The sequence below is a fragment of the Phoca vitulina genome, unplaced genomic scaffold, assembly GCF_004348235.1.
Source record: "Phoca vitulina isolate PV1807 unplaced genomic scaffold, GSC_HSeal_1.0 scaffold54, whole genome shotgun sequence".
In the NCBI taxonomy this organism is placed as follows: domain Eukaryota; kingdom Metazoa; phylum Chordata; class Mammalia; order Carnivora; family Phocidae; genus Phoca; species Phoca vitulina.
In genome coordinates, this window is record NW_022589757.1 from 7,265,802 (window position 1) to 7,290,054 (window position 24,253).

The window sequence follows — 24,253 nt, forward strand, 5'->3', positions numbered from 1 at the left end:
ACCAGTCACAGTCATCATTGCTTCTAATATTTTCTCACCAAGTACAACTTGTATAGTCCAAGGCATTCAGAACTCATTTGAATTGTATATTTTGTCGTATAATATAGTCTTGATTGTTTTACTACAAGTGTTGTGAATAAAATTGGTGCTCTTGAAAGAGGTAGCTTGTTTATCCCGTGTCGTGGCATCTCCCCTGGCATAGCTGCCTCAGGCCGCACTCTACGATCGAGTCTGAGAGGCACGGGCACATTTATCCTCCCAGCAGCCTCGAGAGAAAGATACTATCATTTTACAGGTGAGAAAATTAGGGTTCAAAAAGGGAAGGAACTTAGTCTCACCGGTACAGAGTGGCAGCGTAAAATTTCTCCCCTAAACTCTCTCCTCATAGGGATTTTGTGATTCTGTACAGCGGAAAAACTAGCAATATAAATAGAGAGCTTATGTAAAACTTAAGAATTGGTTCTGTTCCTAATTTATTGACTTGCAAAGAAATCTTTTTAAAGGTCCATTATAGAAGTTTTGTCTTCTATTTCCACATATGCATGTTGAGTTTAATTTCAACCTTAATGTTGGAAAAAAGTACATACATATTTTGGGGACACCTGGGTGGCTCAGTCAGTTGAGCACCTGCCGCCGGCTCAAGTCATGATCCCGGGGTCCTGGGATCCAGTCCCACGTTGGGCTCCTTGCTCAACAGGGAGCCTGCTTCTCCCTCTGCCTGCTGCTTCCCCTGCTTGTGCTCGCTTGCTCTCTGTCCCTCTGACAAATAAATGAATAAAAATCTTTAAAAAAATACATACTTTTTTAATAATCAGACACTCGGCGTGCTTGAAGACTAGTTCTAAATAAAAAGTTATTAGTGGGGTAATAACCTGGAGAACTCCCCTCAATTCTAGTGCACTCTTCTGTGTATCTGTACATACTTGACTTTTAAACACAGAATCTTTGTCACCAATTATTAGTGTTCTCACTACACTGAAAACAAGCTGTTTTAATCTGCTGCCTTATTTAAGCCCCCCATGCCTACTACTTCCATAAGTGTACAACTGGGCCACAATGTGTAATAATAGGTAAGAGCTCAAATTTTGATATCAGCAAAATCTGATTTTAAATCCTGACTCCAAATTATTAGTGTCACATTGAGTAAATGCTTTAGCTCACTGTGCCTCAGTTTCCTTTTTTCCTTTTTTTTTTACAAAGAAGGTAGTAAAACCCACTTCGTGGGATTTTTATAAGTCTTCTCCTGAATTGTCTATGGTGATTACAGTGGAATGTCCTATCATAATGCCTAAAAAGTTTTGGACTGATGTTTTACCTTGTAAATTTACTTTAAATTGAATATATTCTTTAGTAAAGAGTGTATGTATTTTTTCATATACATTAGCTGAAATTTACTTGAAAATACAAAGTCCATAATTTATATGACCCATTTTTTTGATGATTGATTTTTTTTTTAAGATTTTATTTGACAGAGAGACAGCGAGAGAGGGAGCACAAGCAGGGGGAGTGGGAGAGGGAGAAGCGGGCTTCCCATGGAGCAGGGAGCCCCATGTGGGGCTCGATCCCAGGACCCCGGGATCATGACCTGAGCCGAAGCCAGACGCTTAATGACGGAGCCACCCAGGCGCCCCTGATGATTGATATTGTAAATAACAAACTGTCTTCTACTTTAGATTGATTTTGATGGGGGAAGGATACTGCATGATATATGGCATTCAACTAATCTGTTCTGTTAATTTAATAGTATGAAAAGATTTATAATGATGAATTTCCATACTCCTGAAAGTAATTTTATAGCTCTTGCACTGCTTCTGGGTTTATATTGTTGCCTTGTTTTAAAGTAGGACTTTCCCCAGACAGTGTATGTTAATATTTGGAAAATTCCCTATCAGTAGGCTAGCACCATCTTGACAGCCCTATGTTCTGCTTCTACCTTGCTAATTGTTTCCTTGGGATTATTTGGATTGTGTAGAAAGCTTTTTGCAAATCCTCTTATTACTGAAGTCATTGTTGCCAGCAGGAATAAGATTAAAGGTGCTTAAGTCTGTAGAGTTGTTTCTAATTTGTACGTGTCATTTCAGTGCCATTTTAACAGAACTCTGTCTCCTGTCTCTCCCTTCTCCCCCGGTACTATCTCAAGTTAGGTCCGAGAAGCCAGGCCATTGGAAGAAATCTCATTTTATCCTCCTAATTATTATGCTGGCACTCAGGAGATAATTTTTCCCTTCATGCACTGCCAATTAATATGCAAATGGGCTGATAAATATTTATGCAATGATTTAAATTATGCAGGGCGTGCTTTCAGTGTGTTCTGTAAATGAATTGTTCGTGGACTTCAAAGTGCTGGCTGCTGTGCTAACGAGGAGAGATTTGCATAAGGCCCTAATCACACGCATACTGATTAAGCTTCATTATGGAAACTGCCAGCTGCAATCTTTGTTTCTATTTTATTACAAAAAGGGGAACTTTTCATGCTTCAGTTGCCTTGACAATGTCAGTCCTAGCTGGTAGAGAGACTAAAACTCCTCTGAGCAACTGAAGTTTCCTTATTCCGTTGAAGATTGCTATGGTGTAACTGAAGTTGTATTTTGCTTCTCCCCCTAATCCACTTTCCACCTCCCACCTTGTTCTCTTAAGAACATAGCGTAGATTTGTTAGAACTAGTAGTACCTTCTTTCCCCCACCCCAAACTGCTACCTGTCTCTTCCTTGCTCTGGATTGTCTGAACCTCTAGAAGATTTCACAGCAATGCTGGACTGCAGTGACTATGTTCTAGGTGGGTACCAGCACAGTTCTTTCTTAGAAGCTTTAATATGGAAATGGCGTGTGTGGGGTTGACTATGCATAAATGCTTAATCGCATATGCAACCAACTCGGGGAGGAAGGGGGGGGAGAGGTGGATTGAGCAGAGAAGGAGGAAAGCATTTGCAAGGCAAGAGCATACTTGAATTTGCAGTAGGTCCCTCCCTACCACTAGCTCTTCTGGTTCCGAGGACATTTTCAGTAAATAGTGTGCATTTGGAATTCAACTTAAACAGTACATTTTTGCTTTTTGGAAATACCTATTGGGCGCATTTCATGTAGTTCTAAAAACACTCTAAATCTGAAACAAGGTATAAAGTGTACCTAAATAATGTGTACATATTAATCAAAATGTTTTGCATACCTAATGTGAATGTCTTATATAAAAACCAAAAGTGCATAGTGAAAAATAAGGTGGAGCCATAATGCAGAATGGCTCCCATAAATACTAATGCCTAGGGTAATTGCAGTGGTTACTGATCAGTTTCCAGATTTGAGAAACTATCAACTTTTCAAATTTTGGCCGATATTAGCCTTTTTTATTTAAAAAAAACATCAACTTCTTCAGAAAACAATTTTAAGTTCTGGAAAGCCTATTTTTAGAGTTCTCTCTATAGAACAACAAACCTTTTAGGAGAGAGGGGTGTGAGGCTTGATTATATAAACTGTCTTTGGTAACTGAGATTTAAAATAGATTGAGACACACTGTGACTCATGGTGGCTCTATTTTGTGTTGAGATTTGTCTGTTTGTATGCAAAATTCTTGAAACCTCTTTAGGTTACTCTGGTCACCTGGAGAGTCAGATGATATAAACTCCAGGACTTTGATACTTTAGGTTGAAAACCTTTGCAAGTGATTTTTTTTTTTCCTATATGTCATTTTTCTTGCTTGAAAACTTGAGGCTTGACCCCCGCCCCCATCTCCTTCACAGTTGCTAAGGGTAAAATTAAATGATAGTTCTGAAAATGTTCACATTGTTAGAGGGAATGGCCTAAACTCAAGGCGGTAGTAATATTTGTATGGCACAATAAAAACCACAATTAAAACAACAAACTGATGTCAAGAATTCAATCCAAGAACAGTTTGTAGACTGTGTATTAGACTCACATACAGTCCGTTCAGTGTGCCCAGAGAGAAGAAAAACTTCAAATATCAAAAGAGAACTTACTTGCATTTACTCTTTTACATCTACTATGTTGGGAACTCAAGAAAGGAAAGAAAAATACCTTTTTGAAATATTTTTAGCATTATATTTTAGAATTAGAAATTGATCTCTGTTATTTGTAATTAACAGTAACTGTCATTTGAACAGTCTTCACATTGTTGTACAGTTAGTCAGAATTTTGTTTTATTTACATGTGTATGTATGTGTGAAGTAATTTTGTTAAATGTCTCTAAAGCTCGACAATTTAATAGAAAATGCTTAGAAGATTCACACAATACCTGTGACATAATTTTTAATTTAGATGTGTGGAAATTAGGATATGAGTTGCACAAGCACAGGCTCATGACTTGTTAAGAATTCTTTGTATAAAAGATATGTTACCCTTTTTATGAATATTAAGTGATTCATATTTTTCCCACTTTCTTTTAACATTCTAAAGGAAGCATTGAGCAAAATGTATGTTTACTGGTATATTAACATTTGTTGTGATCTTTGTGGACTTTCATAAGATTTTGGTTAAGTCATTCAGAAAGCTGATTTTCACTAAGTTGTACACCTGTTCCTTTCAAACCTTAGTGTGCTTTCAGTGACATTTAAATTTTTCTGTACAGTAGAGGCAAGGAAGTTGTAGAACTACTCTCATTTATGACCACAGAAGAACGAATTTGAATCCTTCGAACATCTGAAGAACAAACCAAAGATATGATAAAACTGCTTAAGACCATAAGACAAGCATCTGTTTCAAAACCTGTGTTAAAAAAGCTATTACACAGCTTCCAGGTTGGAAATGAAATTTATGGGAGGAGGACTCTTGATTCTCTCTCATCACTTGTGCATTTAGATAAAGCAACTATGGACAGCACGGTTGGGACTGATGATTGTTTTGGCTTCCTAGTTAAACACTGAAGCAGATGACAAAATGTACTCTTCAGTGAAAAATCAAATATAATATAGTTTACTTATTCTCAACTAATAATTATAGTTAAATGGTTCTTAATCCAGTGGGGGAAAAGGGGAAACTTGCTTGATAGTAAACTTGATTACAAATATGCTAAGTTTGGGTTTAGACTGGAAGTAGAATGAAGTATGTATTAAATGTAAATTTAGGTTTTACCCTATTACAAAGGTGGAAGAAAAACAGACTTGTTCTTGTCTCTTGTATATCTTCTGGGATACCTGATATTGCTTGATGAAAACTTTTTACTATGAAAACTTTCATTAAAGAGATAACCCTTAAGGAGATAAACCCACGTCAGGAGGTTCTCATGGGGTATCAGATAGGTAGTATTTTAGGTGGTGTGGTTGTGGTTCAATTTGGAAATGATTAGATATATCCGTTATGCCTTGTGGTGCAACTTCTTGTACTGGTTTATGATTGAGGTATGAATTTGACATATTCTCACTTTGACACATAGTTTGGGCAGGCAGTAAATAGGAGATTTTTTCTTAGACATGCTTTCTTTTTATTCTTTAAGGTTGAGTTACTGTCCCGTCTTTTAGCAAGATTACCAGTGAATTGTTTTTGTTATAACTAACCAATACCTTTGCTTATGAAAAAAAACTTTGAGAGTAACATGTTTTACTTTGTAAGGAGCTTGGCCCCAGCTTTGTTTCTTTAAAGTATTTTATGCTTCATATTATATTTACTCCATTTACATGTTAGACTCTATTGTAATTTTTTTCAGGTTAGAGTTCAGTTATCTTTGTGAGAAGAATGTTAAAATTCTTTGGAAAGACAGTTTATTTGTGGATCACTTCAGGGTTAAGGGAATCCCGAATTTCTTTCAGATAAACTTTTATTACAGTTTCCAATGTTTTAGTGTTGACACTATCTGTCTTTGAACTGTAGAACTGTAACATTAGTCAATATTCTTAAGCCTTTCCTTTTCCACAATTTTGCCTCCCTAACCACATCCCCAGTTTTTAAAAAACCTCATTCACCTCTCATTCATTGCAGACTCAAGAATGAACAATCCGTCAGAAACCAGTAAACCATCTATGGAGAGTGCAGATGGCAACACAGGTAAGAGATGATTCCCAGGTCCAGCTTTTTAACTAGCTCTAATCGGGCTAACAGAAGAAACTTTCCATTTAACTGTGACTTCTGTTTGGCAAATAAAGACCAATTGGAGTGTTGAGTTGTCAAATATAACTTAGTGCTTGCAGGAACTGGTATTATTTGTTTAAGATTATTTAGTTTCTTCTGCAGATTGCTTCATCTTTTTGTTGCTGTTTATCAGAGAAACTCTAAAGTAGTTGAGAGAATAGTCCTTTAGGGTCAGGTAGTTCTGGGTATGAATTAGGGATTTGTTACTAGCTTTGGACTTTAGGCAGTTTCCCCAATCTTTTGAGACTTTATTCACCTATAAAATGGGGATAATATATTTCATAGGTCATTGTGAGTATTAAAGGAAATGGATTAAGCACAGTACCAGCTACACAGTTAACCATTCAGTAAAACGTTGCCCTTGTTATAGGTGTTAACCGAAATAGTAAATGTTATCCACCCCCCGCCCCCCTTCAATTTAAGTTGTATTGAAGTTATGATGGTGTCAGTAGATAGTTAAAAACACACACCTATTTCTAATATGTTCTTTTATTTGGTAATGTTTAAAAACTTATACTTGATTTAACTATTTATCAGGAGAAAATTAATATCATAAATGAGAAAACTGAGGCCCCATGAGAGAAAGGTAAATCCGTAAAGGATAGAATGTCTCTACAACCCATACTCTTAATTCATTACATTGCTCAGAGGACATTTAACCATGTGTCTTTATCATCTGCCAGAGATGGTGCAGGGACTTCCCCAGTTTCTGAGGAAGAGGCATAAATTAAAATATTCAACTGTGTAAGAAGGGAATTATGGGCAGGGATACCCAGAAAGTAATAGTTTCTAAAGTAAACTAGGTCTTTCACTTGCAGAGAGGGTTGCCTCTGTGACCCATCATTTTAAAATTGCCTAAAAATGGGAGATGGTAAGAATGAGAGTCACTCCTGGAAACAGTCTTTGTTTTTCACCTCTGCTGGCCACAACATGTTTTAATTTAAAGTAGATGAGTTGAACCAATGTAGCAGTTCCTGCCTACCTATCTTTCCATTCAAAATTGTTCTCTACCTGGAGATACTTGTTAATCTTTTTTTTTTTTTTTTTTTTTAAGATTTTATTTATTTGCGAGAGAGACAATGAGAGACAGAGAGCATGAGAGGGAGGAGGGTCAGAGGGAGAAGCAGACTCCCTGCCGAGCAGGGAGCCCGATGCGGGACTCGATCCCAGGACTCCAGGATCATGACCTGAGCCGAAGGCAGTCGCTTAACCAACTGAGCCACCCAGGCGCCCTGGAGATACTTGTTAATCTTTTAATCTCTAAAGTTTACCTGTCTCTTTATGTGAAACTGAGCTGTGGGGCATCCTGTTGTACTGAACAGGTCACTCAGAACACTCTGAGGCTAGCCAGGTAGACTGCTCTAGAACCTCCTGGGGAGGAGAAAGGCAGCACTCTCTTCTGTCTGGATTGTCAGCTGCAGTCTCATTTTTGTTGTTTCTCTGTCCTCTGTTTGGGCCCTGTCTCGCATTATTTTGTAGCACTGGTCCATCTGCCAGTGCTTTGGTCATCTAGCTTAGGTGTGGGACTTGTTTGCAAAGAGAAACAGGGCAGTCAGTCCCGTCAGACGTTCGGGGAGAGCGTGCAGGACCTTGTGCCTTAGGAACCACTTCAGAGGAGAGGCATGTATTTCTCAGGGAAGAGAAACAGATGATTGAGCGAACACTGAAAATGTCTCTACACCAGACTCCTTGAGAAACCCCTAATAACAGACATTTCAGTAGCTACCATTTATTGAGCACCTACATTTAATAATCCCCCAATGACATGTTTTTAAAAAATCTTAAGCACTGTACCCATTACCTGATTTGTGTTCTTAATGACAGCCCTGTAAGTTAGGTGTTATTATTTCAGGGAATAGGAAATCAAGGCACAAAACCAGCCAGGAAATAAAGGTGGAATGAGGATTTACACCCTGCATATGGTTTCTCCCATGAATTGCAATAAAATAAAACAGAAAATTTAAGCAATACTTAATTTCAGGTCTAAAACTATTTTCAGAGCTATATATAAGAGAAATTCTAGCTGGAGCACTTGCTAAAACAGTCTTGTGAATTTCTTGACTTGTTTTAATATGCAGTGCATGGTGGACTCATAGCACTAAGCAGTATCAATGTAGATTTTTACTTTTTAATGTCTCTAAAACTCAGCATTTGTTGCCTTTGTAAAATTACAAATTGCTTCCATGTTACAGACCTTTACAATGCACTTGAAGATAACTAAAACCTTGAATGTCAGTTTCTGAAATGTTAAGGGCCTATCACTATGTTCTTAGCATCTCCCAATGATGTCAGTTTGTTAGTTTAGGAATATAAAAATAACTTTGAGTTCCAGTTTGCCTATTAAATTACAATGCTCAGTATGTCAGATACAGAATTACAGTTTGTTCAGACAATTACATGCTTACAAATTGATTTTTATTTAAAAATAAAACAGACCTGCAGATTGTTTAATCGTACAGATTCTTAGTTTCTGCTAGTTGAATAACAAGTAAAAGTTTTCAGTAGAAAGAACCCTTAGCGTTGTTATAAAACTAAAATCTCACCTTTTCTTGGATTTGGAATACTTTTGTGTAGATTACTAAAATTTTAAATATTTCTGGAAAAAATAACTTTGATTCATGACATTTTATGGGGAGTAATACTGTAAAATTATTTAAGATTATGTTTGATATGCTTCTTGTCTTTCTCCTGCGAGAGCGATCTATTTAAGTTGAGCAGATAAATCTGATGATGCACTTTTGTCAGATAGCCCTTATGTGTTCACAGAAAAATCAGTAGTTTAGGTTTGTCAATTTATTTATTCCTTAAGTTCCTGTCATATGTAAAATATTGTATGTGGTGTTATTACAAAATGCTAGTTCAAATAGATGAGATTCCCTCAGTCTTTGAAGAGTTAGCAGTCCATTGAGAAAACAGATATACAGATAAGAGATTCAGGGTAGATTATTGTAATTCAAGAGGAGGTATAGAAAAATATCATAGTGATGTTTCTTTGAGGATATTTGAGTATTTTTTTCTTGAGATATAATTGATATATAACATTATATTAGTTTCAGGTAGACAACATGATGATTGAATATTTGTATACACTATAAAATGATGACCACTAAGTCTAGTTTCCCCTGTCGCCATATAAAGTTACATAATAGGCAATACAGTATTTTTGAATATAGTCATCATGCTTTAATTACATCCCCATGACTTACTATTTTATGACCGGAAGTTTGTACTTCTTGACCCCCTTTTCCCTTTTTGCCCACCACCCCCAGTCACCCTTCCCTTCTGGCAACCACCAGTCTGTTCTCTGCATTTATGAGTTTTGTTTTGTTTGTTTTGCTTTTTAAATTCCACATATAGTGAGATCATATGGTATTTGTCATTCTCTGACTTATTTTACTCAGCATACCTTCAAGATCCATCCATGTTATCATAAATGGCAAAACTTCATTCTTTGTTATGGCCGAGTAGTATTCCATTGTGTACATATACAACATCTTCTTCATCCATTCATCCATGGATGGACACTGGTTGTTTCCGTATCTTAGCCATTGTGAATAATGCTGCAGTGAACCTGGACATGCATATATCTTTTCTAATTAGTGTTTTTGTTTTGTTTTGTTTTTTGGATAAATACCCAGACGGGGAATTGCTGGTAGTTCAGTTTTTAGTTTTTTGAGGATCCTCCATACTGTTTTCCATTGTGGCTGTACCAATTTACATTCCCACCAACAGTGTACTAAGGTTCCCTTTTCTGTACATCCTCACCGATACTTGTTACTTATTGTCTTTTTGATAATAGCCATTCTGACCGATGTGAGGTGATAACTCATTGTGGTTTTCATTTGCATTTCCCTGATGGTTAATGATGTTGAGTATCTTTTCATGTGCCTGTTAGCCATCTGTGTGTCTTCTTTGGGAAAATTGCCCATTTTTTATCAGATTGGTTTTTTTCGTTATTGAGTTGTGTGAGTTCTTTATATATTTTGTCATAAATTGACCATATGTGCATGGGTTTATTTCCGGACTCTGTGCTGTTCCATTGATCTGTGTGTCTGTTTTATACCAATACCATACTGTTTAGATTATTATAGCTTTGTAATATAGTTTGAAGTCAGGCATTATGATGACTCTAGCTATATCCTTCTTTAAAAAAAAAAAAAAAAGATTGATTGGTTTATTTTAGAGGAAGAGAGCAAGCAAGTGGGGGGTCGGGGGGAGCAGGAGATAGAGAAACCCAAAGCCGACTTCCCACTGAGCACAGAGCCTGATGCAGGGCTCGATCCCAGGACCTGAGATCACAACCAGAGCCGAAACCAAGAGTCAGCCTGGGTGGCTTAGTCAGTTAAGCATCTGACTTTGGCTCAGGTCATGATCTCTGGGTTCTGGGATGGAGCCCTGCGATGGGCTCTGCGTTTAGTGGGGGGGGAGTCCTGCTTGTCTCCCTCTCTCTCCTCCTCCGCCCTCCCCCACTCATGCACAGGCATGCACTCTCTCTCAAATAAATAAAATCTTTAAAAAAAAGGAAGAAGATGTACCCCTTTTTCTACAACTAGGGAGAAGATAGGGTTGAAGAATGACAAAATTGAGGTGGAAATAGAAAGGAAAATGAATAATTCATATTAGATTGCATTTTTTTCATTTATCATTAAAGTAGTTGAGGTGGTCATTTAAGAGGGAAACAAATATAATAGTAATAATAATAGCAGCAGTTAAAATGTGTTGAAATGTTACTAGGTATGCATGTCTAGTAGCTTTATTAGGTATGCTTTATATCATAATTGTTAAAATACTCCCATAAGGTGAGTAGTGTTATACCTGTTTTACAGATAAGGGAACTAATTATTCAGAACTGGTTAGTAATTTGTGATTGTAAAGACCATGAGTCTTTTCATTACTTTTCATTATCTTACACTGCCTCAAAGATTGAATGAAATGGATTTGAGAGTTTGAGTCGAGTGAATGAGTTTTGACTTAGCTACCTTTAAGGAACTGATATAAATAAATACATAAATAAGATTAATAAGCTTTTTGAGGTTCAGGCTCAGTTTAAAGAAAACAAATATGTAGCTCATCTAGCCAGTAGGTTATGTGATCTTTTCATAGCCTAGCTTGAAAAGTCCAAGATCACAAGTGAAGAAATGGAAGATTGGATTATTTTTCCAAAATAATTTACTTTCAACAAAATTATCCATCTGGATAAGAGAATAGTAATGATATTTCTTACAGTTTTTTGGACAAGGATGCTGCCAAGGATATTGCCCCTAGGGGTAGCAGTAACTCCATTTCTTCCTCCTCCCAGCCCTTGGTAACCTCTGATCTATGTTCTGTCTCTATGAATTTGCCTATTCTAGATACTTTATGTAAGCAGAATCATACAAAATTTTTTCTTTTGTGTCTGACTTATATCATTTAGCATATTTTCAAGGTTCATCTACGTTATAGCATGTATAACTGAGTCATATTCCAATGTATGTATATACCACATTTTATTTATCCATTCATCTGTTGATGGACAGCTGGGTTGTTTTCACCTTTTAGCTACAACTACAGTGAGCACTGGTGCACAGGTATCTTAGAGTTGCTGTTTTCAGTTCTTTGGGCTATGAAAATAACTAGTAGTGAAATTGCTGGGTAAATCAACAAGAATTTATTATCTTTACAGTTCTGGAGGTTAGAAGTTCTTGTAAGGCTTGCATTCCTTCAGGAGCCTCTATGGAGAATCCATTTCCTTCTCTTTTCTAGCTTCCATAGACCACCTGCATTCCTTGGTTTATGGCCTCTTCCTCTATCTTCAAAGCCAGAAGTGAGGTGTCTTCAGGGCTGTCATTCTGTCTGTCTGACTCCTGCTTCCATCGTCCCATCTTATTCGACTTTCCTTGCCTCCCTCTTCCTCTTATAGGGACCATCGTGATTACACTGGGTCCGCCCAGATACTCGAGCATAATCTCCCTATCTTGAGATTCTTAATGTAATCAGATCAGAATCCTTTTGCTGTGTAAAGTAACTATTTACAGCTTCTGGGGGTTGGGATGTAGACATCTTTGGCCATTGTTTTGCCTACTACACTACTTTATCGTAAATTAAATCTGATCAGCTGTATTACAGATAATAATTGGAAGAGTAAAAAAGTTGTATAAAGTTTTATAAACATCAGTAGGAACAACCAAAAGCATTTTTTTTATGTTAGAAATATTGGACAAATTTTTAAGTCTTGCTCACTTTTAATCAAAGGGCAGACTTCTTTCATCAGTACTTCTGACAAATGGTCATCTACCCTGTGCCTGGGCTCATCCACTGTTTTTGATACATCTTCTTCTGTTGGTTGTACAGCTCTGTTATCTATAGTCTTTTGAATTCTGCCCTTAGGAGTAACACAAATTGAAATGATTTTCCCTAACTTTTAAAAAATGAAAGCTCTTCTGGAAGTCATTGCCATATTTTATGTCTTCTCCATTTACTTGACATTTATTTTCAAATGCTAATTCATTATGAAATAATTTATTATAGAGTAATAATTTATACTGTAGTAATAGTGGCTATCATTAAGTATTTACTAGGTGTGTTAAGCACTTTGTATAGATTATCTCAGTTAATCCTTGTGACAACCATATAAGGCACTGTTTTTCTCTTTTTATGGATCAGGGAATTGAGGCTCAGAGATGTTTGGTCACTTTTCAAAGGTCACACACATATCTATAAAAGTGAGTAGAGCTGTTCTCTTATCCTTTGAGCTATGTTGTTCCTTATGTCTTGTTTTCTATGTGCAAGATACTGTACTAAGTAAGATCACTAAAGTTGAATCAAATATTGATTTTGTTCTCAATAAACTTACCTTACAGAGAAAATATGATGAAAATATAATAGAAGATTCATAAGAAGTATACAGAGGTCCGTGAGACTTCAGTGTGGGGGAACTTGTTTCTAGCTGGAAGGGTGCGGGAAGGCTTTGTAGAAAGTGGAGCTGCAGCTGGACTGAGGGCCCGACAGGATTTCAGTGTGACTGAGGCTCTTTATGCTCGGCATCAAGAAGCAGTTAAGCTAAGACGGGAGAAAGACATCTGCCCTAAAGTGCTCTGATCCCTTCCGACTCTTCCATCATGCCCTATGATTTCTCGATCCTTTGTCATTCTGTCATCCTCAGAATCAGACTTCAGTGCAACCATTACCATCACCATTGGCTTATTGTTATTTTTGAAAACTTACCACTGTCTTATTGTAATTATTTTTTATAATTAAGATAAAAATGATACTAGATTTAAATTTTTAGAATACAAAACGTTATTTTTTTCTGATAATATTTAGTTCTTTTGAAATATTAAAACTTATATACTTACTGATTCATTGAGTTTGTGGTCAATTAACTATAAGTCTTTTTTTCACCTGAATTATGATAGTGCTAAAGCTCCTCCCCATATTTTTTTTTTTTAAAGATTTTATTTATTTATTTGACAGAGAGATAGACAGAAGAGCACAAGCAGAGGGAGTGGCAGAGGGAGAGGGAGAAGCAGGCTCTGCACTGAGCAGGGAACCCGATGCGGGACTCGATCCCAGGACCCTGAGATCATGACCTGAGCCGAAGGCAGATGCTTAACCATCTGAGCCACCCAGGCGCCCAAGCTCCTCCCCATATTCATGATTTTTCATCCCAGTGATTTTTTTCCCCAGGATGATGTTAAGATCTTTTCGCAGGTGAAAAGACCAAATAAATTTATTAATGCGACCCAATGTGCATCTATGAAATTGCATTCCAAAAATATTTTATCAGAAGTTTCCAGCAACCAGGGATATTTGTTCTGTGAGATTTATTAGTGCTGTGGCTGATTTTAGCAAATTATATTAGTAAGAAAGCTTGAGCAGACATCATTTTCTCCAAGAGAAGTAGAAAGGATCCTGAAAGACCAGGGCACCGGTGAATATACCTGCTATTCTTCATTTGAATTAAGATTATATTTTTATTAAATGAATGAAGGAGTGAGTGATCCTTTTGCCAGGAGTAACCCAATAACAAATACAGAATTTTAAAAGTAGTATCTATTTCATTTTTTTTCATTACCAATAGAAATTTGGAACATTAATAAAAGAAGATTTATTGCTGAAAGGCCACTTATTAAGTACAGCTTGTGAGATTATCTATAATTTTCTCCTTTCTCCCTTAGAGGGCAGTTTTGTTTCCTGTCATGTTAATTTTTTGTGTGTTTTTTTTTTCCCCCAACAAGTATAAAAGAATTTTCTAGCCATGTTATACTTTACGTGTTACTTGAAGCAAAAGAACTAACCTCATTACTCTTCCAGTTCGATCCATTAGATGATACTCTGGCTTCGAGCAGCGGCAGTGGAAACCAGGGGATCAGATTTGATGAGCATTTGTGGGGAGAGGAGAGGAGATTGAGAAGGGAGTAAACAAACAAGGGAAGAGAGTAATCTAAACTGAGTGCCTGTATTTGGCTTGGGACCGGGATAGATGGAGTGCCATTCTCTGACCAGGGACTGCCTGAGCTGCAAGTAGACTCAACAACGAGTGATCCACTGAGTTCTGAAAATGCTGCATTGGAGGTGCCTCGTGGTGCCTGCAGGTGAAGAAGTGAGCAATTGAAGACAGAGCTGTGTTCCTGAGGAGAGCAGCCTGGCTGCTTATATAGGAGTGGAAGTACTTAGCAGGGAGGTGCCACTGGGAAGAGAGTGGAAGGAGTGGAAGAAGCCGGGAAGAGAACCAAGGACAGACCTCTTCCACAACACTGACAGGCTGGCAGAGGAAGAGGGGCCACGGAGGAGCCCTGCACCATCTGGGAGGCTGGCCACAGGCTGCATGTGGCTGGTAACATTAAAGTTCAATTACAAATTCCGTCATGCTGGCCGCACTTGTAGTGCTTCGTAGCCATGTGTGGTTAGAGGCTACCAGATTGGGTAGCACATATATGTAACCGATCCAGCATTACAGAAATTTCCACTGGACAGTGCTTAAGTAGACTAAAGAGCAACCATGGAGATGAGAAGTGAACCAGACAGCAACGTTCATGGAGTTAGCGTCCAGGGTAGTCAGGTCCTGCAGAGAGGTCAAGACAGGAAGCTTAAACTGTGACCTCTATATTTGACAGTTAGTAGTTACTAGGGAGCTTTTAAATGGTTTTAGGTAAGTGGTAGAGAAAGAAATTGCTGCGGATAGAGAAGTGAATAATTGAGGAAGGGGAATGGTAAACGTAGGCAGCTCTCATAACAGAAACTGTGAGAGGCTGTATAGCATAGTGGTTAAGAGCTCAGGCCCTGGAACCGAACCACCTGGATTCAGATCCCTGGTTCCTTCACTTACCAGTTATGTTACTTTGGGCATATTACTCCTTTCTGTGCCACAGTTTTCTTAGCTGCAAAATGGGAGATAAATAATAATAAATCGTTACATAAAAGTGATGTATACATGAAAGCAAGTAGATGTAGATGTATGACTTAGTAAGTGCTCAGTAATTGGCAGTATTTATTCTGAATATGACGATGATAATAGTGATTATATTTTAAATAAAGGAAAGGAAAGAATAGGAGAGAGGAGGTCAAGTATATTTTATATGTGAAGGAGAGGAACCAGTAGGAGGGAGTGGTACAAAAAGGATGGATGATTCAGGAATCAGAGTTCCCAAGGAGAAGGGAAGCGTTAGGTTTCTGAACACTGGTAGATGAAGTAGCTTAGAATAGAAGAAGGTCCCTTCCCCTCCATTTTAAGGTAGAGAAATGGGAGAGTGAAGGAGTTAAAGATAGATATAGATAACGACTACAGATAAGTTTGTAGGTAGAAGGGAAGGTAAGAAAGCACTCTAGATTAGGGTTAGGAACAGAGGCAATTAGGGATGTCCTTGTGATATTGGGAAAATGAAACCAGGGAACAAAATGCAAATGCGTTTGCAAATGCAAAATAGTCTGGGAGTAGATAGTTCATCCAGATAAATAAACAATACAAGAAGGATTGAGAGCAAAGGGTCATAATTCAAGCTGGGAACCTTGACATCAGATAAAATCAGAGGACCAGGACTTTCACTGCAGCTTTTCAGGCACTTTGTGTTTCTAAAGAAGGCAGGAAACTACCACCGTTTCACTAACTCACCTCTTCAAGGTTGAAGATGAGTAAGGAACATTTGACTAGGTGAGGGGGCAGGAGAAAGATGGAGCAGAGTAAATGGTAAATTTTTCTTTGTCAACAAAACTATTAGCATGCTATTACAATTTTAGAATAAGGACTTTATTTCTGGTTTTCTTGGCCCTCGAAGTATTCCCTTTAGGTGACATGTTTAAGTTACTTGAAAAAGACTTGGTCTGAATAGTTGGTAGGTCATAAGTCATTCATTTTTCTACAATTAAGAATAAAGTCTGTTTCAGGGCGCCTGGGTGGCTCAGTTGGTTAAGCAACTGCCTTCGGCTCAGGTCATGATCCTGGAGTCCCGGGATCGAGTCCCGCATCGGCTCCCTGCTCGGCAGGGAGTCTGCTTCTCCCTCTCCCACTCCCCCCTCTTGTGCTCTCTCTCTCTCTCAAATAAATAAATAAAATCTTAAAAATAAAAAATAAAAATTTAAAAAAATTAAAAAAAAAAAAGAATAAAGTCTGTTTCAGTAATACCTTTCATCCAGATAGACTTTGTAACAATTCGACAAACTAACCATTTGCGGAAGTCTTGTCATGCATCACTAACCTGGAGTCATCTACAAGGTAATATATAAAAACAATTAAAAAAATAAAACATATACCATTACTTAGGAAACGAAGAATATACAGTATAGTAGCAGTGGAAATTTGTAGTAGATACGAAATAGTCATCCATCCTGTAGATGATCTATAGCATCATTTCTGATTATGCTTCTTGCTTTTGTAATAGCATAGAACTTTTCTATAGACTTAAGTGGTTTTCTTTCTGGATTTCCATTATCCCAGATTCTTCCAGTTTTATGATGACTCATTAGGAAGAAACCACCCACCCACCCACACACACACACAAATGAACATAAGCTAAGTTTTTCCTGAAGATCTTTTAGCTGTTATTTATGTTAATTATGTCCCACAGTTACGTGACTTTCTGTAAACTTAGTTTAGAATTTGTGCTTGCTCATTAGGGCAATGTAGTAGCAGGCACAGACATTGTTATTATTTCCTTGTAGGGCATCTGAAGTTTAAGCTATTATTGGTAAATTTTACTTTGACTGCCTTAAATTTACTGACAAACCGACAAATTCCACCAGGGTGGCCTCACATTACTTGGGTCTATGGCGTAGTTTAAGTAGCCAGTCGGGCCAGTGAGGCTGGGTGTTACAGGCAGGCAGACCTAGGGCAGTCAGATTTGTTCTGAGCTGCAGATCTCTCTTTGTTTTTGTTTAATTGAGGTGAATGTATATAACATAAAATTAAGCATTTAAGGTGAACAATTCAGTGACATTTAGTACATTCACAGTTTGTGTAGCCGCCGCCTCTGTCTAGTTCTGACGTGTTTCCATCATCCCAAAAGGAAACCTTGACTCATTAAGTAGTTGCCCTCCCATTTCCCTCTCCCCCCAGCTCCCAACTCTATAGATTTACCTATTCTGGATATTTCATATAAATGGAATCATAGGCTATGTGATCTGTTTTGTGTATGGCTTCCTTCACTTAGCATAATGTTTTCGAGGTTCATCTGTGTTGTAGTTTGTATAATACTTCATTCCTTTTACTGGCTGAATAATATTCCATTGTATGTACATACCACAACTTATTTATCCAGTCATCTGTTGATGGACATTTGGATTGTTTCTACTTTTTGGCTATTGTGAGTAGTGCTGCTATGAATATTCATGTCCAAGGATTTCTTTGAGTACCTGTTTTCACTTCTTTTGGGTGTATTCCTAGCAATGGAATGGATGGGTCATATAGTAATTCTATGTTTAATTTTTTAAAAAACCACCAAACTCTTTTCCACAGCAGCTGAACCATTTTACATTTCCACAGCCAATGTACAAGGATTCCAGTTTCTCTACATTCTTGCCAACACTTGTTATTTCCCTTTTTTTTTTTTTCCTGTTAATAGGTATCCTAATGGGTTGAATAATATACTTTTATTTTTTTAAAATAATGTACTTTTTAAAATAATGTACCCTGCACTCTTTTTTCCAGTAGTGTCTTTGTGCAGCTCCATCTATATTATGGTCAGAATGTCTTGTAGTAATGAGATGAGCAGTGGCTAGTAATAAACTGTGTTTACATCTGAACCATTAAATTTTCACTTTTCAAACCTTGACAGTTCAGGCCTCACTCTGTAACCCCAGCCCACCTTTATATCCTAATCTCCCCCTTCTTCTTAGCCATGTTAGAACTCTCAAAGCACTTTGTACCTTTCTTTGAGCAAATACCGTATTCTGCCTTGCTTTGTTTGAGGATGGTGACTGTACTTTATTCGTGTTTGTGTTCTACCTTCTGCCATCTTTTTGTAGATAACTTCTTTAGAGTGCTAGTCTTTCACATTATAATTATTTATGTTCTTGTCTGTCACCCATAGCTAACAGTGAGCAACTTTTGGTTATGGGAGTATGACTTGTTTATCTTTGTAAACCGAGGACCTAATAGAATATCTAAAATTATTCGTTTGGATTCCTGGATATTAAACTTGTGTTATAATGTCTTCTACTTATGGTAGAGAAATGCTTGACGTTTTCCTTCTTCAAATGGCCATTTCTTGTTAATTCCATCTCATCCTCTTAAGATTCAACCAGAATGTTGCCTCTGAGAAGTGTTCCCTAGCATCACCTTTTCCCTTCTTCCTTAAGGGCCCCTTGATGTGTCCCGGTCCCAGCGTGTGTATATCTGCTGTTGCCCTTGCCGTGTTGTGTGTACCTTCTTTTTTTTTTTTTTTAATTTATTTGACAGAGAAAGACAGCTAGAGAGGGAACACAAGCAGGGGGAGTGGGAGAGGGAGAAGCAGACTCCCCGCCGAGCAGGGAGCCCGATGCGGGGCTTGATCCTAGGACCCTGGGATCACAACCTGAGCCGAAGGCAGACACTTAACGACTGAGCCACCCAGGCGCCCCCATCTGTGTACCTTCTTATGAAACTGGAACCACAGTTGTTACCCCTGCATCCCCACCAGACTCCCTATCCCTTTTTCCTCTTTATTTTTTCATAGCACTTATTTCTATCTAATGTTCAATATTTTTTTCATTTTTATTGTCTCTTTCCCCACACTAAAATGTAAGCTCTGTGAAGACATGGTTTCTATCTCTCTTCTTTCCTGTTTTAGCTCTTGCATCTAGAACCACGTCTGCCACGTACTCAGTGAGTTTTTCTTTAACAAGTGAATTAATAGGCCTGAGAGCTACTTAAGAACAAGGACTGTGTCGTTTTCTTCTTGATATAACCTCAGCACTTGGCATACCAATACACAGTAAATGTTGAATGTAGCGTTTATTCTTACAGCAGGATCTTTCTTCTATATGATATATTCTTGGTTCTCTTTTGTTGTTTATACCTAAATAATTATATAAAAGCAGAAAATGCACATAAGCAGAAAGAATAGTCTCAGTGCAAATGGGAGATGATTCAGTCATAAATTTCATGTATATAGCCATAACAATAGGTTTATCAAAAGGTATTCCCTATAAAGGTAAAACTGTTCATTTGAAAGGAGAGATTTCTTTTGAATTGTAAAGATGGACAACCCTGTTGGTTAAGAAGTTAATCATTTAGGAAACAGCCAAATAATCTCTATATCAGTATTCCGAAGTAGTCACTATTGGAATAGATTAAAAATAGTAAAGGTAGTATAGAGTTTCAGATGGACCAGATTTATAAGAGGAGATCCCATACACTGCAGATTAGATTAAGTTCCCAGTTTAATGAGCCAATGATATCAACTCTATTGGAAACAACATAGCTTCAGCATAGGTGTAGTATATTAAATGTGGCTTTCCCCTTGTCCCCAACATTCTTAATTGGGTGGGGGTAAGCAGCTGCCTATGACACTCTCTTCTTACAAGTAGGGTCTTACCAGATTTGAGAAGAAAAAGGGTACCTTGCCCTTTTATATATTCAGGGTTTAGGTCTCCACTCAGTAAATAATTTTTGATCCTCCTTTGAAATCCGGGAATATTTACAAATATTTTCAGGGATTCCAGAAATCTCAATCCTCTGTAACCAATCTTTACTCTGATTTAATTCTGTTTGGTGATGTGAGTGATTCTGATACTTGGTCTGAGCACCACTGTAACAAATCTATTTCCATGCATTTAGCAAAAGAGTCTGAGGCCACTGACATCAGAAAAGAGATCTTTTTTTTCCTTTTTAAAATATGGCTTCCTTTAGACATAGCTGTATCCTGAAGAGATTACAAAAATATGTTACTATAAGTTTTTAATTTCTGGCCTTAAAGGGTTGATCTGTTTGAAAAATACTAATGTTATCTCTTTTTTTTTTTTTTTTAAAGATTTTATTTATTTATTTGACACAGAGTTAGTGAGAGCAAGAACACAAGCGGGGGAGTGGGAGAGGGAGAAGCAGGCTTCCCGCCGAGCAGGGAGCCTGATGCGGGGCTCGATCCCAGGGCCCTGGGATCATGACCTGAGCCGAAGGCAGACACTTAACGACTGAGCCACCCAGGCGCCCCATGTTATCTCTTAAGTAAGGATTAAGTGTCCTAACTTAAAAACCAGGCTGTATGGGCGTTAAGATTTGGGGAAAGATTGGCATGCCTGGGTGGCTCAGTTGGTTGAGCATTCTGCTTGATTTCAGCTCAGGTCATGATCTCAGGGTCGTGAAATTGAGCCCTGCGTTGGACTCCGAGCTGGGTTTGGAGCCTGCTTAGGATTCCCTCTCTCCCTCTCCCTCTGCCCCTCCCCTCCTATTAAAAAAAAAAAAAAAAAAAGATTTGGGACAGATTATTTTCAGTTAGATTGGCCCTTAAAGAGGGTAGATTCCAGGCTGCATGTTGAACAATACCTGGGACTTTGAGACATAGAGAAGATGGTGGAGGGCATCTGCATTTGGATCCTATTGTGAGGGTGTCACCTTAGCTTTCTCTCTGTCTCCTCCTTCCTCCCCCCATTCTTCTCCTATCTCTGGCCTTCCCACCCTAGTATGTTGTGTTTCCTGTCCCATTTATACATTTTAACGTTAGTATTCAGAGGGTATAGATTTCCATTCTCGGTTATGGAGAAATAACCATAGAAATAGCGTAAATGAGCAAACTGCTCCCCCTTGTCCAGAACTTTTCTGCTTTCTTTCTGTCTTGCTGTTTTTGTTTTCTGAAAATGACTACCTTTTGATTACTGAGAAAATTGTACTATCTGATTTGAGCCTGCCACCTCCCTCTGCTTTATATGTTTTTCTTTCACCCATCTTTTCATTTGCATTTAGGAAATATCCTTTTCCATTATTATGATCCTCCACTTTTCACTCTTAATTCTGTGTCTTCTCATTTCTTTCAAGTTCCTACCCCATCTTTTTACCCCATCTTGTTCTTACATCTTCAGTGTATTCCTTCCCATAGAATCTTTCCTCACAGTCTTGAAATATGCATGGGTTTATCAGCCTGCAGACCCTCACCCCACCCACAGTCTGTACACCTTTCAACAACCACCCTCTCTCACTCCCACCACTGCCAGACTTACTAAAGGAAGGAGCCCCGCTCACTACTTTGGCTTCATTGCCACCTGCTTTTTCCTTTGCTCCTTGCCATCTGGATGTGTCCTTGAAATTTTACGGCAACTGTTTTGTCATTGTGGATGTTTTATTGTTTTAATGTAAATGTGATAATCTTAGAAACCTGTATGTAGGGGTGCCTGGGTGGCTCAGTCGTTAAGCGTCTGCCTTCAGCTCAGGTCATGATCTCAGGGTCCTGGGATCGAGCCCCGCATCGGGCTCCCTGCTCCGCAGGAGGCCTGCTTCTCCCTCTCCCACTCCCCCTGCTTGTGTTCCCTCTCTCGCTGTGTCTCTCTCTGTCAAATAAATAAATAAAATCTTTAAAAAAAAAAAAAAAAAAAAGAAACCTGTATGTAAACATGTATGTATAGTTTAAGTACTCCTGTGTCTACCACTCTACAAAACAGAATGTTACCATGTCCCAGGAGGCCACTGTAGGTCCATCCTGGTCATTGTCCCTTCTTCCACCACAGAGGTAACAATCATCCTAAATTCAGTGTTAATGGTCACATTGCTTTTCTTTCCAAATTTTTTTCATCTGTATATTTACTATCCTCAAATAATACTTAGATTCATCTGTTGCCATTATATAAATTCAATCATACTATATTCTGACTGGTTTCTTTTGTTCAACATTATGTTTTTGAGATTCACCCAAATTAGGGCATATGTTTATAATTCACTTTCACTAGATATAATATCCCATTATATGAATATATCACAAGTTTTCTATCCATTCTATTATTGATGGACATTTGGGTTATTTTTAGGCTTTTGTTATTACAGACATTATTGCTATAAAGTAATTTTGTACTTATCTCTTATACATATGCATGAAAGTCTCCAGAGTTTACTTAGCGGTGTAATTGCTCAACTTATTCCAGTGTTAGTACTGCCAGCAAGTTTTCCAAAGCATTTATACTGGTTTATATCGCTACCAACAGCAAATAAGAATTTCACAGTCTGGCCAAAACTTGATATTAACCAACTTCATAATTTTAGCCAATTTAGTGGCTGTAAAATGGTATTGTATTGGGATTTTAATTTGCATTTCCCTAGTTTCCAAGGAGGCTGAACATCTTTTCTAGTGTTCATGCACCATTAATGTTTCTTCTTTTGTGAAATTCCTGTTCATTTGTTTTTTTCTATTGGTTTGACTTTTTTTATTGATAGGAGTTCTCTGTGTGTTCTGAATACTGATCCTTTGTTGTTTGTTTGTATTACAAATATTTTCTCCTTTTCATTCTCTTTATGTAGCACTTTGATGAACAAAGCTTTTAATTTTGAAGTAGTTAAACTTATGTCTTTTCATTTTTTGGGTCTTAGCAAAGAAATCCTTTTCCCAAGGTTATAATGATGTACTCTTAGTTTGTCTTCTGAAAATGTAATAATTTTGTACTTTACATCTAGGCCTTTAATCTTTCTGAAACTTTCCTTCCGTCCTTCCTCTCTTTCTTTTATATGGTATGAATTGTTCTAATTTCATTTTTTTCCCAAATGGATACCCAGTTATCCTTTTATTGAAAACTCCATCCTTTCCTCACTGATGTGCAGTACTACCTATCATGTTGCAAGTGTCTAAAGATATGTGTGGCTTCCAGACTCTAATCTGGTCTGTTTGTCATTGTACTCTAATTATTGTTGCTCTATGATAACTCTTAATATCTTAATAGTACAGGTCCCTCAATTTGTTTTTTTTTTGAAAAGCATTTTGACCCTTTGCCCTTCTAGTTAAATTTAAGATGGCGCATCTAGCTGGCTCAGTTGGAAGAGCATGTGACTGTTGATCTTGGGATCATGAGTTCAAGCCCCACATTGGGTACAGAGATTACTGAAAAAAAAAGCCAAAAACTTTAAAATAAATAATTCTAGAATCAATCTGTCAATTACACACACACCCCAACCCTGAGAAAGAGAAGGAAGGAAGAAAGAGAAAGAAAATAACTTGTTGAGATTTTGATATGAAATTGCTTTGAATCCATAGACCAGTTTGGAAAGAACTGATTGATATCTTTACAATGTTGAGTCTTCCAGTAAATGAGCATTTATTTATGTCTTCTTTATAATTTTTAAAAATAAGGTGTTATAGTTTTCCACTGATAAGGACTTGCTATAGTTTCATAGATTTATTCCCAGGATTTTATTTTGAAGTGTTAAAAATTGTTTTGTTTTTTTTTTTTTAAGATTTTATTTATTTGACAGAGAGAGGGAACACAAGCAGGGGGAGTGGGAGAGGGAGAAGCAGGCTTCCCGCAGAGCAAGGAGCCCGATGCGGGGCTCGATCCCAGGACCCTGGGATCATGACCTGAGCCGAAGGCAGACGCTTAACGACTGAGCCACCCAGGCGCCCCTGAAGTGTTAAAAATTGTTAAAAAATATTTTCATTTGGTTTATAAAAGCAATTTTAAAATAGATTTTGTGTGCTGTAACCTTATTAAACTTTTTTTTTTATTACTAACATGTAACGTATCATTGGTACGGTCTGTGATTTATCAGTCTTATATGATAACCAGTGCTCATTACGTCACATGCCCTCCTTAA

The 24,253-nt window shown here is 37.7% G+C and overlaps 1 protein-coding gene across 4 annotated transcripts in view; it reads left to right on the forward strand.

The window, feature by feature from the left end:
• Positions 1–24,253, forward strand: part of POU2F1 (POU class 2 homeobox 1) — a 178,157-nt gene that overhangs the window by 90,870 nt on the left and 63,034 nt on the right. For 3 of the 4 annotated variants that reach the window (XM_032389450.1, XM_032389452.1, XM_032389453.1), the window contains one exon: positions 5,926–5,991. In XM_032389450.1, coding sequence (XP_032245341.1) covers positions 5,926–5,991 — 66 coding nt within the window. Of the gene's footprint in view, positions 1–1,681; positions 2,777–5,925; positions 5,992–24,253 lie in introns of those variants that run through there. The other variant, XM_032389451.1, reaches the window with a different exon arrangement.